This window comes from Equus caballus, chromosome 20 (genome assembly GCF_041296265.1).
Source record: "Equus caballus isolate H_3958 breed thoroughbred chromosome 20, TB-T2T, whole genome shotgun sequence".
Classification (NCBI taxonomy): Eukaryota; Metazoa; Chordata; class Mammalia; order Perissodactyla; family Equidae; genus Equus; species Equus caballus.
Window position 1 is genome coordinate 35,291,311 of NC_091703.1, and position 16,956 is coordinate 35,308,266.

Here is a 16,956-nt window from a genome sequence, read left to right on the forward strand (position 1 = left end):
GTCACAGAAAACCACTGAACTGAAATGGCAGACAGAAATACAAGGTAAAAGAAACAATGGAAATATAGAACAAGCAGAAAACAAAAGATAAAATGGCAGAATTAAGCCCTCATATATCAATTATCACTCTAAATGTAAATGGATTGAGTTCACCAATCCAAAGATACAGAGTGGCAGCATGGATTAAAATACAAGACCCAACAATATACTGCCTCCAGGAGACCCTTTCAGCTCCAATGACAAACATAGGCTCAGAGTAAAGGGATGGAAGATGATATGCCAGGCAAATGGCAACCAAAAGAAAGTGGATGTAGCCACACTTATATCAGATAACACAGACTTCAAGACAAAAAAGATAAAAAGAGACAAAGATGAGCATTATATAATAATAAAAAGGACATTCCACCAAGAAAACATGACCCTTATTAATATATATGTACCTAACATAGGAGCACCAAAGTATATAAGGCAACTATTAACAGACTTAAAGGGAGAAATTGACAGCAACACAATAATAGTAGGGGACTTTAATATCCCGTTTACATCAATGGATAGATAATCCAGACAGAAAGTCAACAGGAAACAGTGATCTCAAATGAAACGCTAGACTAGATGGACTTAACAGATATATATATATATATGTAGAACATTCCATGCCAAAGCAGCAGAATACACATTCCTCTCAAGTGCATGTGAAACATTCTCAAATATAGACCATATGTTGGGAAACAAAACAAGCCTCAATAAGTTTAAGAAGATTGAAATCATTTCAAGCATCTTTTCTAGCCACAATGGTATGAAACTAAAAATCAACTACAAGAAGAAAGCTGGAAAAGTCACAAAAATGTGGAGACTAAACAACATGCTACTGAACAATTTATTGAATCAATGAAGAAATCAAAGGAGAAATAAAAAAATACCTGGAGTCAAATGAAAATGAAAACACAACATACCAAAACTTATGGGATGCAGCAAAAGGAGTACTAAGAGGGAAATTTATAGCAATACAGGCCTACCTCAAGGAAAGAGAAAAATCTGAAATAAGCAATCCAACATTATACCTGAAAGAACTAGAAAAAAGAAGAACAAACAAGCCCAAAGTCAGTAGAAGGAAGGAAATAATAAAAATAAGAGCAGAAATAAATGAAGTAGAGACTTAATAAACAAGAAATGTAATAGGAAAATGGGCAAAATGTGACTGGGTTACTCACAAAAGGGAAAGTCTGAGTGGCTAACAAGTATATGAAGAAAAGTGCTTAAGCTCAGCAGTAATCAAGGAAATGAAAAAACAATCAGGAATAAGGAAGTACCCATCAGAATGGAAGAACTTAGGATGATGTGTTTCTGCACCTGTTATTTTCACTTCTGACCACTAGAGTTCTGTACTTCAACCTGTTTTACGTTTGAAGCATTCCCGAAGATCACTGATGGTTTTTTTAAGAAAATGAACAATCCAAGCAAAAAGTCAGCAGTCACCTGAGATTACTTTTAGTGCCTCTTTATCCAACAAAACAATAAGATGTGTAAAGGATGTGGGTGAAGGGCTCTTTCCTTTATAGTTGGAGAATTTGTAAATTGATGAATTCTGCAAATCAACTGGAATGAAAATAAGAATGTCTATGGGTATAAATTCCAGAGAAATCCTCTTGGGCTCATGAAATGACAGGGGCTAGGTGCTTGACCTCTGTGTTGTTTGGGGCTTCAGGGATTTGGTGCCACCTTTGGAGGCTGTCATTCAAGGGAAAGGATAAGGACAAGGAATTTTGATAGGTGAAATTTTCTCTATTCCTTTACTTCCTTCCACACACACAGATTCAGGAGTGCTAATGATAGATTTCAACATTAACTATTTGTAATCTTAATTTTTATTTCTTCCTGTCTTACTAATTCATTTATCTAACTTTTGAAGTTTTTGCATACCATCAATATTGCTCTTTATGTGATGTGGACCTTACATAGGTTACTGACCTACTAGTATTCCTCTTTAATCCCAACATAGTTTATATTTTCCTCAAAATAATTAATAATAGATTCTGTGACATAGAGAAAGAGAGAGATCGAATAATACAAATTTGGCTGGAAATGAAAATGCTAGAGAAAGTGACCAACATCCAGTCAATGGGAAACGTACAAGAAACTAGAAATTAGAAGCTGAAAACAGCTTGCTTTTTTGTGCTGGACCTTCTTGTTTAATACAAAGACAAATAAAAAAAATAATTTTTCCTCCCTGTGACTTGGAGAATGTTACCATTGGTAGCTCTCCAGGGAAGGAGTTTGTATCCTGCTGTGGCAGTAAATCCTCTTTTAGCAGAGATGAAAGAGCTGTCCTCTCTCCTTTTCTCTGAGATTCTAATGGCAGAAGCACGTTAGGACCTTATCAGAGCTCACTTCGTTTCAACTTTGCTATTAATTTTGCCTCTTATATTTTTCTCTCCCTGCATTCTTACTCCTCTCTAATGATAACTGAGTAATTTGGAAATCCTGGGGGAAATACTGTTATTGCTCAATTTAAAAATTCACTTCCCCATCTACTGTCTAGCGTTTTAAAAATACATTAGGGTGTTATTTAGAGTTTATAGGTTGCTTTCATAGATTACTTTCATGATTCCTTTCTTCCTGTTTGCCTTTTTGTCTCTCTGGCTAGCTTCCTTTTCCTGCTTCTAATTCATTTCACTAAAAATTTCTTGGTATGTACTTTTTCCCTTGGTGAACCATTTTTAGTATTGGAAACTCAGTTGATTTAAAGTTCTTCGCAGTTTACTCAGTAGGGTTAAATTTCAAGGGCATTATCAACAATTCGATAAAATGTTAGCTTTTGCACTATTGGAAGGAAAACTCTCAATTTAATAAAAGTCCTACAGCCTCTATTAGTACAGTGCATATGAAAATTACGAAAAATATAGTGAACTTACTTAAAGGAGGAGCTGCTTTTGCTGCAATAGAAATACAAGCAAATAATTTTGGTCAGCCTTTTGTGTGTCCATTTACCCATTGTTAATCTTTCTCCTCTTTTAAAATAATACCCAATAAACACCAAACTGCTACATCAATTACTTTGATGTTTTAACCCCAGAAAATAGACTCTTTTTATGAAGAAGATATTCAATCTGGAACTGGAAGGCATCTTAGGGGTTCCTAGTCCAGCCCCTAACCATTGTTGTATCCCTCTGGGGTCTCTCCACTGAGTGAGAAGCCTATGCTTGTGTCTCTTTATCAAAGGCAGGCTCATCCCATTCCATGGTGACCATTTCTTCTTGGGTCCAGACTGGTTGTCACCAAGTTCATAAATACATGTTGGAGTTTCTTCCTCTTCTCACTAGCCTTGGAAACCTTTCATAATCACTTAAACCTGACAGCTTTACTTTTTCACCCTCTTCAGTGTTCTTGTTTCCTACTCTCCTACTTTTCTCCTCTAGCTTTTATTCCATAACTCTCAATAGTTCAAATACTAAAGTATGAGCAATCTCAGTATTTGTCTTTCCTGATCTTTCTTAAAATTAAAAAAAATTGGTAGTCTTTTCCCTACTCTAAAGTTTTTTTACTTGATTTTTGTTATTTGACTTGGTGAAGATATCTAGTCATTTTGGGGTTATCTCTAGAAATTTGTGTATCTATTGTTTATAGCTCTGCCAACATTGAGTTTTATCTTTGCTCATCTAATTTGTGTTTGTTATATCATACAAGTTATGCTTAGAACTTCATTAATGATTATTGTGGTTTAATATTTCTTCCAACTGTTTACTGTTGAAGTTTTTTTTATTGAGGTATAATTGACCACTGTTGGAGTTTTCGACTGTGTGAATTAACTGTCCCTGTTCTTTGACCATTTGTCTACATACACTAGAATGTGGATTGTGTTGGCCTCTATGAACTATAAAGATGTTTAGGAGTTCAACATGACAAGTAATACTAATGATAACTTATTATTCTTTGTGGTATTGAATCCTGTTCCTATTATTCTTTGCTGTATGAAAATATTTTGTTTGTTTGATCTAAGAGCAGAGCCAGTTTGGTGGCCTCAATCCTTTATTAATTTGGTAGACTCACAAAGTGAATATTTTGTTTAGAATTTATTTAAGTCTTCATCTCTTCAAACAGTGCAGTGGGTTAAAATATTGCCCATGTGTTGCTGTGGATTATATTTGGAGGTCTGGCAAGAAGTTATATCATTTAAATTCCCTTTTCCCTGTTGTATTCTCATTGACTTGACCGTTTGCTTAATGCTTGTGAAATCCACCTGACTTTTAACATTGCATTTTTGTTCGTTTTACAAGGAATTTAAACTAATTTAGAAAAATATTTCTTTTAAATTATGCAATTCATTAATTGGAATGGTTTGTGGGGTTCTTGTTCATTATTTCTACCTAAACTCTCCTATATCAATTTGTCTTTTGGGGGGAAGATAATTTTTATTTTGTATTATTTATTCACTTAGTTAATTAGTACATTTGAGTTTTCCTATAAACTGACAGTAACCTCCAAAAATGTGGATTCATGGGAGGAGAATACAGAATATTAAAAGAATATTAAGATATACAAAGCGGGATTTTGTAAGAGGCTGATTAAGCAAAATATCCTCATGTACTTAAGTCTCCAAACATTAATTGAGAAATGTAAAAGATTCTGCAAGTTCTTTTGGTAGTTTGTAAAATACAAATGCACTTGTCTAAAAGTCTCCATAATATGCATCCATAGGTTGAGTTTCAATATCTTAATTCATTATATTATGGAATCTTCCATACTTGCTGCTATGGCATAACAGGAAAAGATATGTAGGTGTGTGGCTTGATTATATTTGTTATTTAAGAAAATCTTTGTAGTCACATTTTGTTTGTTTTTGGGCTACTTAAAAGATTGTTAGTGTGGGAAGAAAAAAAGAAGAAAGAAAAATAAATTTATATTTCCATTGTTGGATATGGTATCATTCTGCATTAGTAAAAGCAGTCTTTGCTGCGAAATATTATAGGATACAGACATGAGAAATAAAAAACCAATGTAATCTTGCTTCTCCTAGCACTACCTAAAATAAGCCAGAAACAAGTGAATGTCATTGGTTGCTTGGAAGAAACTTAAATTCTTTTTAGTACATTTGTCTGGCCTTTTGTTCCCTTATAGAATGAAGGATAATAGTAGTTAATTTATATTGACCACTTTCGAGGCCCCTGGCATTGTTCTGAGTTCTCTAATTCACACAGTAATTCTGTCTTACTAATATCATCTTGTTTTTATCATTGAAAATCACAAAGCCAAATCCCATTAGAATTGTAATCTCAAGCAACCTGGCTCCAGAGTGAACCCCTCTGTACATTACGTTATGCTCGCTCTCAGAGTTCTATGCTGGCAATGTGCTACTAGAGCTCTAAGTGTCTTTCTTTAAACTTTACTTCCATGACTTTTTTCATTCACATAATTATTCCTATTTCTTTCATTTTTTCTTACATTGGCTTTCCCATTCTTTCAGACCAAAGAGGATTATTAATCAAGTTCAGTAACAGACCAAATAAGTGACAGATAAGGTACTGGAGTCTAAGTTTGCTTGACTCCACATTATTCTACCTCATTCTAAGCTTTACAGCAATAATAAAAATGAGGATCATTTTCCGTTTGTAAAACAGGTGTCTTTTGTATGTGTGCTGTGATCTAGATCACCCCAGGTGCTGCAGATGTGCAGTGAGTAGAGACAGATATAGAATTGAACATAGGTATTTTGTGGGAAGTTCCCCAGACTGTATAGGATACTGAAAGTCACCAAAATTGAGAAAAATTAGGACCTTACCAATGGGTCTTACAAGGCATTTTTTAAAAACAAACAGAAAAACAACATAGACAAATCCCTAAAGATACTTATTTGTTTTCTGAATTAAATGCCCTATGTTTCCTTCAGTAGTCCTCCAGGGAGATCATTAGAAAGGGGACATTTGCAGGGCACCTAATCCTCTCACTCAGAAGAATTTCTTCTGCTAGAAGATCAACATTTATATCATTCTAAAGGAACCCCATTCCCAAGCAGCCCCTCAACTTGGTGCGTCTGCAGGAAGAGTAGGCTAGCTGGGACTCATTCAATCCTTGCATTTGTTTTCCAAAATGCCAATAATTGAAAACTTTTGGGGCACGTAGTATGTTTCAACTTGACGATTCCCTCTCAGTCTTTGTGGACTCCTTCTCAATCTCTAACTTAGAGTGGTTGAGAGTTTTGTCATCCACTGTGCTCTCCTTTTTGTACTCTTAGGTAATTTCATCTAGTAATGTTTGTATGCAGATGACTCCCAATTTTATTTTTCTATTCCTGGCCACATCACTAAATAGTAAATGCCTATTTGACATTTCCACTTGGACATTTATTAGGCATATGGAAAATCACATATCCAAAGACAGAACTTGTGACTTCCCATTCTTCTCAAAATTTTTGAATGAATGTTGAGTGAACGGGGACTTCGATCTGCTCTCACATCCAATCCATAAGGAGGTCCTGTGGGCTCTCCCTCCAAAATGTATCTGGGAATTACTCACTTTTGTTCATCTCTCCTGTTACCACTCCAGTCAAATCAACAATCATCTCTGCTAGAATTATTGCAATACCCTCCTATCAGTGAGGAGTATGCCTCCAGGCCAAAATCCTATGTGTACTCTTCTAGGCTCAACCATAGGCAATTAACAAAGGCTTTGCTTAGCAAGCCTCATGGGAGAAAGCTGCCCTCCCGACACTAGACTAGTCCACAGCCAGTGTATTGCAGTCTCTGGAGGGAACTGCAGTCAAGGACTCAGGCCTCCACCACGCTCATACACATATCTGCATTCCTAGCCCAGGCACTGTCATTCAGATGCCTCCTTAGAGTGGGGAGTAGAGTTCTTCAGCCGATACACATTTCAGGTGTTTCTGCCAAGACCTTCTTGTCAGGGGGCCTTGACTAAAATACTCTTCTCCACCCTGACTCAGTTCTTTCCCACTGTTACCTCTTACCCTGCCTCCTTGCCCCCTGGGTCCGTAAAGCAGCAGGAGCATTTTGTTCATTGTTCTTCAGCAGTGAGATGATTTCCCCTGGTTGTGCCCCATGTCATGGACCCTTGCCTGGTGTTGTCCCACAGAGAAAGATGGAAGAGGGTGTCCACAGAGGGAGAGCCAGCACATGTCTTTGCCTCTTGTCTGCACTCTTATGGTAAGTGAATAATGGCTTGATTGTTACCCTCAGTTTGGCTCGTTGTCCTAATTGACCACCTCTACACCTGGCAGCTTGACCTGCTTCTGCTCTTGCTCTTCTGCAGTCATTACCCACACAACTGCCGGAGTGACCTGCTAAAAACATAGATTAGGACTTGTTACCCCTTGTTTGATACTTTCTAATGAAGCCTCATTTCACTTAGAATAAAATGCCAATTTATTTTTGTGGCTTACAAGGTCCTTCCTTCTTTGACCTCTTTTCCCTTTTCCTCTCTGCTTCCTAGGCTCTGTTTATTCTGCCTTTTTTCCATTTCTCAAGCTCATTCCCACTCCAAAGGCTTCAAACTTGTTCCTCTCCCTGGAATAGTTTCTCTGTAGCTATTTGCATGATTGGCTCTTTGTTTAGGTCTCAGATCAAACGTCACCTCTTCAAGCCTTCTCAAAGATAAATTAACTCTAGCCAGTCACTCTGTATGTACCACCTCCTTTTACTTTCTCCATAACCGTGAAATTATTTTTTGCATTTATCTATTTCCTTGTTGTCTCCCTCCAGTTTAGTGTGAATTCCACGTGAACAAGAACTTTGAGGTCATGAATGGATAAAGAAATCGTGGTATATATGTACAATGGAATATTATTCAGCTGTGAAAAGAGTGAAATCTTGCCATTTGTGACAATATGGATGGAATCTGAGGGCATTATGCTAAGTGAAATAAGTCAGGCAAAGACTAATACTGTATGACCTCTCTTACACGTGGAATCTAAAAAACAAAACAAAACCAACAAAACCAAACCAAACCCAAGTTCATATATACAGACAACATATTGGTGGTTGCCAGAGGCAGGGGATGGGGAGTAGGAGAAATGGATGACCTGTTTTTTTTTCCTAATTTAAATAAATTAAGTAATAATAATAAAGAGAACCTTATCTCACATCTTCACTATTGAGTCTTTAGCACATAGATTTCTACCTGGCACCTATACATACTTTGATAATATTTATTTAGTTAGTTGTCTTTTTGCCTATTATCACAAATGAGGAAATAAATCTGGAGATTTCACTCTTATATTTTGAGTAACTTTCTGGAGGCTGGTAAATTGATTTGTACACATTCGCTTTCTCATCCAGGCCACAGAGAAGGTGGAAAACATTTAGGACAATATAAGTTATTGCAGTATTTAAATTTTTTTTGGGTTCTTGTACTTCACCTTCCTCTTTTCTCTCAAACCAGATTTTTCTCCTCTAGGTTTGCTTCAATCTTTTTGAAAATAAAGGATTTTATTTGTTGTATGCTACTTATTCTTTTAATCAGCTCCTTCAACTTTCCTATCAATAGCTTCTGAAATTCTGATTAATGAGAGAGTAACTAATAATGAGAAATAAGAGTTAAAAATATTGAGATTTTCAAAGCTGGATATCTTCATGCACTTAAGTATCCATAAATCACTCAAATTGAGAAATAGAAATTGAGCTTACTGGTAGTTTCTGTGCCAGTCCCTAAAATAAAGAATAAACAGTGTGATTTGACTGGTAGGAGATTGACTAAAATTACTGTTCTATGAGTTGTTTCAACCTCTAATTTTCTAAGATCCTCAAAGTTTCCATACCTAATAGTGTGGATAAGCAGAGAAAAGACACAAGGTTTTAGTGTATGGCTGTATTTATTCTTTTTTGTTTATCAGTGATTTTTAAAATTTCCTATAGTAAGATTGTGAATATGGGAGAGAGAATGTGTGAGTGAAGAGTGTGTCCCAGTGCTTCTGACCTTACTCCCTCTCTTTGACCTGTGGGCAGCATTTGACAGTCTCTCTCACCCTCCTTCTTAGCATTTCTTCCCTCAGGTTCTGGGACACCACTCTCTACGGAGATATGATTTTCTTGCTCACTGGCTGCTTCTTCTGGTCACCTTTGCTGTTTCCTCTTTGAGTTCTCAATTTCTAAATGTTGGAAGGCCTCAGGGCCAGGTCCTCTTCTTATTTCTATCTACACTAACCTCCTGGATGTTTTCATCTTCGTCTCAAGGGTTTAGATACTATTTGTATACTGACAAATTCCAAATTTGTATCTTCAGCCCAGATCTCTTCCTTGAATTAAAGAATAGAAATACGAACTTACCTACAGATTTTACAACTTTTCCTCAAATAAAATACAAAGAAGTAAGTGTGGTAGGGTTTACTTCTTGGGTGACTAAATATTTTGATATTGTCTTTGCCTGGGCTCTAATGTGCTTAGAGCTCTCAAACATCCAATACTAATAGCTAACATCTGGTAATCATAAGTGATTATACAGCAGACATTTTCCAATTATTTCTTCTCATTTAACTGATTTAATCCTATCGGTCTGGAACTATTATAACCCCAATTTTATAGAGCAAAAAACTGGACACAGAGAGATTGAGTAGCTTAATCTCTAACACAATCTTTCTTATACTCTCCCAGTTGCTCACAGCTGATAACTGGTAGTGTTGTGATGTAAACTAGGCAGCCATGCACTGGAGGTTATCTTAACCTCATGTGTCCCAGAGCTCCACGTTGGCTATTTGGCACTGGTGTCCCAGACATTAACCTAAGTTTATTTCTTTAAACTTAACTTCCTTGGCTGCTTTTCGTATACTATTTTAGTCTCATTACCTTTGTTTCCTTTTTCATCTTTTCAACTCTTCTCTAGGATAGCAGAAGGTTTTAATTTGCTCAGAGTCCCAGAGTTTATAAATGGCAGATCTGGGATTGGAATCAAAGTTTGTTTGACATTATACTTTTTATTTCAGTCTACCTTTTCCCTAGACTTATAGAAAAAGGTGAGATTTATTTAAAAAAACTTTCTTAATATATAAAATACTGGGGATAGAAGAATAATAAGAACAACACTGTGCCTGGCTTTGAAAGATTTAATTGTTTAGGAAAGGAATTGGTCATATAAACTATAATTGTGAGGATGCAAAACTATTCAAGGTAAGTTCAAGATGCAAATGAGCACTTAGTACAAATTGTCCCTATATCTCTTTATAGGAGATTGTACAGTATAATGGAAAGAGCCTGGCTTTGGGGATTAAAGTCCTAAGTGGGAAAGGTAAAATTATAAATCCAATGGAAGAGAAGGAGACACAAACTAAGATGTTCATCAAAGTGATCATGGTGCTAGAGAGATGGAGGCAGCTAAGTGTCCATCGCAGGAAAAATGTATGGGTCTAGTAGATACCATGGGATTCTTGGCAGTTCTTAGAAGTAACGTGCTAGATATATACATAGGGAAATGGGAAATACAGGTAAGTCTTAAAAACCTATTGTTAAACACAAAAGTAAGCAATAGAACATGATCTAAAGCACAAAATAATCATATAAATTAAAAATACACACAAAACAAGACTGGATATTTTAAAAGGACAGATCCATACCCAAGAACATATTTCCCACATTTTAGAGTGTGTGCCCATGGTGGAGAGGGGATTGGGAGTGGAGGAAAGGATGAAAGAGAAAAATTACACTAAAAAAGAGATTGAGAGCATGCACATTTGCTTGCAGTTCATAAATGTTTTTAAATCTATGATGTCTCAACTTCTTCATCTATAAAATGGTTCTAAGCAATACCTGGTTCATAGAATTATTCTGAGATTTAATAGATTTAATTATTTTATTTATTTAATTATTTTAATAATTTAATTATTCTGAGATTTAATTCTAGCATTTAGAGATGCTAAATTAAGGTAAGTTTCTATTTTCCCCTTCCATTTTCCTCCTCTGACCCACATCACCTCTGTTGCTCAGCTTTTACATTATTTCAACACTGCTACATGGATTTTCACTTAACTTAATTTCTTTTATTATTTCTTTCCACTTTCACTTTCAGACTATAATCACAAAATATACTGTTTTTGGCTGATAGGCCATAATAACCATTCCCAGGAGACTGCTGAAATAAACTCATTATTCTTCCTCTGTACCACTCTGCCCCTCTCCTCTCCCATTGGACTTTTTACTTTCTAAAAATTCAAATTGAAACACAAGGTATCAAAGTTTTATGAATATAAATAAAAAGAGCAAGGGCAGGAAAGGGTCTTGGACATATCTGAGGACACTAGAATTGAGATTAAAAATACATACCAGAGGAGGGAGAAATTATGCCTAAAAATAACACCATGAAATAATTTAGATAGTAATAATTCAGGTTAATAACTCAATTCCTATTTTTTTTTCCTAGAGAAACATCATAAATAATTTCTTAAGGTTAAGCCAAAACTCACAAGTCACAGATTTTGGGCAGATGTCCTGGGGTTTCAGCATTCTCTGCTCTACGTAAGAACAGCTTTTGTTCTTTGGTTTCTGTGAACACTCAATTACAAACTCCCTCAGACTATTGGGATAAGCTAGCCTATTCCAGTTTTTTACTTATCTTTGAGCTCTGGTTTCTCTTTAAGGGAATCTTACAGATATCTAATATTTCCATTCTTCCTACTATTTACTTTGTTCATCTTTTGTCATTTTTTTTAGCCACATCCTCATTCTAATTTCTGTCACTGAGTAGTTTTGGTATAAGATATCAATTTTTGTTGTTTACATGATATTTTCAGCATTTCCAGGATGTTTCCCCCCTCTATCTTCATGTTTTCTGTCCATTAGAGTTGTGTATATTTTGTAAATTGGTATCAATAATTCAGTAAGAGATGGGGGAATGACTCTAATCCTTTGCACAAGTGGCTGTGTTAGCTTCTCATACATGGCTTAAGACCAAATCATTTTACAGTAAGTCAATTGAAAAGGAAATTGTTTGGAGTAATTTCAGTTATTTTTAAGATAAAAATGCATGTGTTTTTATCTTCTTTTTTTTTTAAACGTTGGCACCTGAGCTAACATCTGTTGCCCATCTTCTTTTATTGTTTTCTTCTTCTTCTCCCCAGAGCGCCTCCCCCCACCCAGTATGTAGTTGTATATTTTAGTTGTAGGTCCTTCTGGTTGTGCTATGTGGGATGCTGCCTCAGCATGGCTTGATGAGTGGTGCCATGTCTGCGCTCAGGATCCAAACCGGCGAAACCCTGGGGCACTAAAGCAGAGCGTGCTAACTTAACCACTAGGCCACAGGGCCAGCCCCTGTTTTTATCTTCTTTGTCTGATATTTGGTGACTAGTTCCTGTTAATAATCTTTTTTTCTTAGAGCGTCATGTCCTAGAGCCACCAAATCCCACATACAATCCCACGGTATTGCAGTCCTTGTCAAGGCAGACTTTTGGAAAGCCAAGAAAGAAGTCTCCCCATCCCCTTTCCTTTCATTTTATTTAAGAGAGTTGAAACACTTATTCAAATTAACCACTGGAGACATATATCTTATTGCTTTCTTTCTGTTAAATCATTGGAAATTTTACTTCCTGAAAAATCGTTAATGACTTGAGAGAGTTCTATGTAATATGAAATCTGGTCATATAGAGCCATAGCCTCAGACTTTATGAGAGACTGAAATATATCAGAAATAAATAGAAAAAGAACTAACTTTTAATTCTGAAACTCTTTCTGAAAAAGAAGACACACATGCAGGCAAGCATGCATACACATACACAAAATATATTATTAGTATTGGGTTCTCTGGGTTAACAGCAGTTTCTTCTAATATTGTCCTAGGAGGAACACACTAAGGGATGTTCACAATGTACCAGTTTCTTCTAGTAGGTGATGGGCATTAAATGCAATCTCAGCAGTTATCTGATGGTACCTCAACTTCATGGACCTTTGGTAGGTGTTATTGACTAAATGTATTCCCTCCTCCCCCAGTTCATATGTTGAAGCCCTAACTTCCAATGTGATGATATTTGGAAATGAGGCCTTTTGGGCGGCAATTAGGGTTAGATGAGGTAGTGAAGGTAGGGCCCTCATGATGAGATTAAGAAAAGACACCAGAGAGCTTGCTTGCTGTCTTTCTTTCTCTGATGTGAGGACACAGTGAGAAGGCAGCCATCTTCAAGCCAGGAAGAGAGCCCTCACCACAACTCCGCTATGCTGGCACCCTGCTTTCAGACTTCCAGCCTCTTAAACCATGAGAAAATAAGTTTCTGTTGTTCAAGCCACCCAGTCTATGATATTTTGTCATGGCAGCCCTAGCTGACTAATTTAGGAGAGGTTGATGGATGGAGCTTATTCTGTCCTTCAATTTGTTCTCCATCTGTTTATAGAGAAAACCTTTCTAGGGCAGGTAGGATTCTCAAAGTATAAAATTTCCTTCCTTTGACTTCATTCCATTTGCCTTTTGAATTCTCCCTCATCCCTTCTCTACCCAGAAGTAACTGTTTCCCTGTTTTTTTAAAAAAATGATATTCTTGCTTTATAATGTTGTCACCTAAGTAAAATCCCTAAGCAATATAGTTTAATTTAGATTTATTTGGGAACTTACATAAATTGAATCATACTCGATATATTCTTTTCTATTTCTATTTTGTTATGCTTTCTATGTGCAACATTATGTTATTATGATTCATATGTATCATTTTATGTTGCTGTAGAGTGTTTATAATTGTGTCATAATATTGATCCATTTTATTATTATTTGGCATTTAGATTGTTTTCAGTTTTTGGCTATTATGACTAATGCTGCTATGAACATTTTTTATGTGTTTTCCAGCACACATGCATGAATCTCTTTATAGCATTTATCTGAGAGTGGAATAGCTGGGTTGTAAAATATGTCTTCTCTAAAATGGTTATACCAACTTACATTTACCATTAGGAGTGTATGAGAGTTCCCATTGCTCCACTTTCTTGCTAGAAGTTTTCTTGTACTTTAAAATTTTTGCCAATCTGGTGAGTATACACTGCTGTTTTCTTATAGTTTTAAATTGGCATTTACTTGATTATCAATGAGGTAAAACACATTTCAATATGTTTTTTGGCTTTTTTTACAATAAAAGGTATTGTATATTTTATTATTTTTGTAGAATTTGTGCTATACATCCTTTATATCAATATAATTTGTTAAATAGACACACAGACACACACATTTTTTACATAGAGCCAACTGATACCATTTGCCAGCATACCATTTGTCTACACCAATTAAGACTCCTACCAGAAATGCATAAATATTTCAATTTTCCATATCTCTGCCAACATTTGACACTATTCAGTTTTCTAATTCTTGTCAATAGCTCTAAAGTGATATCTTATTTTTTTGTCTCATTGGGTGATTTTTTCTTAAATTTATTATTTTTAAATAACTTCTGATTTATATGAGCTGCACAGATAATGCAGAGATTGCACTTTACCCAGCTTCTCCTAATGTTAAAAACATCTTATATAAATTGGTCTTCTTTTTGAAGTGCCTGTTAAAGAATTTTTTTCTATTGGGTTGTCATCTTTCTGTAATTGATTTGTAGGAATTCTTCATATATTCTGATTAAAAAATATTGTCTTAAACACAAGGACAAAGAAAATAGTTCAGTGGTTACCAAGGAGAGGGGGTGGAGGGTGGCCACAGGGGTGAAGGGGAGCACTTATGTGGTGACAGACAAGAAATAACGTACAACTGAAATTTCACAATGATGTAAACTATTATGAATCTCAGTTAAAAAAAGTGAAAAAAAGATCTTTGTATACAGAGGGTTCAAATAAATAGTTGTAAGATGTGAAAAAAATAGCTTTTTTGTTATGTATACTGTAAATATACTTTTCTACTCAGTGTTGCCTTTCCAGTCTCTTAGGAGTGATTTTTGATGAACAAAAGTTCTTAGTTATGAACTCCCCACTGACATTTATCACATTATTTCCTTATAGTAAGTGCTTTTTGAGTCTTTTTAAATAAATCTTTCTATACTCCAAATTCATGATGATTATTTCTGTATTATTTCTATTCTTTTGGCTTTCATGTTTATATATAATTCACTGGAATTGAATTTTGATATGAAGTAGGGGTACACTTTCTTCTTTTTTGTATGGTTAACAATTCTTTATCCACTGTTGTGCAGTGTCAGTTTTGTCATATATCAACAGGGAACATTTATGTAATGATCTATTTCTGAGTTTTCCCAAATTTCTTCATTCAATCTGTCATCTTGGGTTTTGTTACCATAGCCTCATAAAATGAATTGGATCTGTACCCTATTTTTCTATTTTCTGGAAAACTTTGTGTAGGATTTGAATTTATGTTTTAAAATATTTGGTAGAATTCACTAGGGAAGTCATCTGGGCATGGAGAAAGATTTTTGGTTACTGATAAAACTTCCTTATTAATTTAGATTTTGCATTTTTTTCTTTGTTAGTTTTGGTAAGTTTTATTTTCCTAGGATTTCAGGAATCATACTAACATAAGGATTGGTTTATGGTAGTTGTAACAAAGTACTTTAAGTTTACTTTCTGAACTTTTTGAAGTCTGCCTTCTTAAATGGTAGATAACGTCTGGTGATATTTAATTTCTGTCTTTCCTCTTATTTAAAAAATGTAAGCTCATGTGATCCTTTTCTCAAGTGCCCAGCATTTTCACTTATTAGGGTACTTCTTAGTTGGAACGAAGTCCAGAGAAGCAGTTCTTTAACTTTTTCTCCTACTGGGGAGTTATATTGTCAGTTTGTTATTTTTAAACTTGCTTTTTCAGTTTTCTTCCCTGCTGCTACTTCCTTTACTGCTATTGCCATCACCGCCACCACCACCACATTTTACTTCTTTTAATTTCCTTTTCTCTATTCTGTTTTTAAATTATTACCTGTTAATCTGGAGGATCATAAGTGTAGCCATCCTTTTGTTCCCTTCCTCATTTGTTGCTCAATCTTTCAACAACATGTAGGGTACTGTGCATAAGATGTATTTGTTCTTCCCGTAGTTTCATTTTTTAAAAAATTTACTTTCCTTTACTTCTGCCTAGATCCTGACTCCACTTATTTCCTAAATACTTTTGTGTATGTTTCTTCTTAGTAAAAACATTCTAATTTATTATTGAGAAGCCAGTTGATGTAATTCTCAATGTTTTCTTCCTGTAAATCAGTAGGGTTAAATATCAAAGATATTTTCCATAACTCATTAAAATGCTGTTTTTGTGCAGTTATAAATGAAAATAGCCAGAGTGAATAAAATCCTTTACCACACGTGTACTTTGTACTTACCAAACAAAGTCACTTACCAGTTGATGGTACGTGTTTTTCTGAAACACAACACAAAAACATACCTTCAGCTGATCTTTATGTGTACATTATAATCTCTATCAATAATCTTTTTCCAGGATGGTCTTGGAAAATGACATTAACAAGGCACAAAAATATTTGCATAATTTACTTTCAAGCTGTTGACCCAGATAACGGAGTCCTTCATGCGGCACTATACATGCAGTTCAAGGATTGGAAGGATTCTTGGGAACTCAAATGTTGTATCCCCTGTGTAATATGTGTACCAAGTGAGAAGTCTATGTTGTGACCTAAATGAAAGTTTATATTTCCCCTTAGCCATGCATTCTATCCTTAAATAGAGCTGAGAGGTAGAAAATTCATTTATATGCATTTACAGTTCTTCTCAGTTTCCTTAGATGTTGACATATTTCCATGGCAAAAACTTTTTTATGCTTGCCTGTTTTTAGTTTTTTCCTCTTACTTTTCTCTTCTTCTGTTCTCTCATTTTGTTTCGCTGCCTTCTTCTATTCCAGCTACACTTTATTTGTTTGGAAATTCCTTCTCTTTTTAGTTGATAGAATATTTTCTGTCAAGCTCCTAATTATTTTTGTTGATCAGTGTTTTTTTTCCCATCTAAAATTCATCAGTTACTTAAGAGGTGACTATTATTTAGAATGGAAGGCCATTAAAAACATAGTATTTTAGGGGGCTAGCCTGGTGGC

At 35.3% G+C, this 16,956-nt stretch overlaps 1 protein-coding gene across 6 annotated transcripts in view; it reads left to right on the forward strand.

Annotated features, from left to right (window-relative positions):
* LOC106782300 (uncharacterized) overlaps positions 1-16,956 on the forward strand; it is a 246,797-nt gene that overhangs the window by 58,656 nt on the left and 171,185 nt on the right. For 2 of the 6 annotated variants that reach the window (XM_070245382.1, XM_070245383.1), the window contains one exon: positions 7,087-7,157. The exons of 3 other annotated variants lie outside the window; for them this stretch is intronic. In XM_070245382.1, coding sequence (XP_070101483.1) covers positions 7,087-7,157 — 71 coding nt within the window. Of the gene's footprint in view, positions 1-7,086; positions 7,158-7,712; positions 8,456-16,956 lie in introns of those variants that run through there. One more of the 6 variants, XM_070245384.1, reaches the window with a different exon arrangement.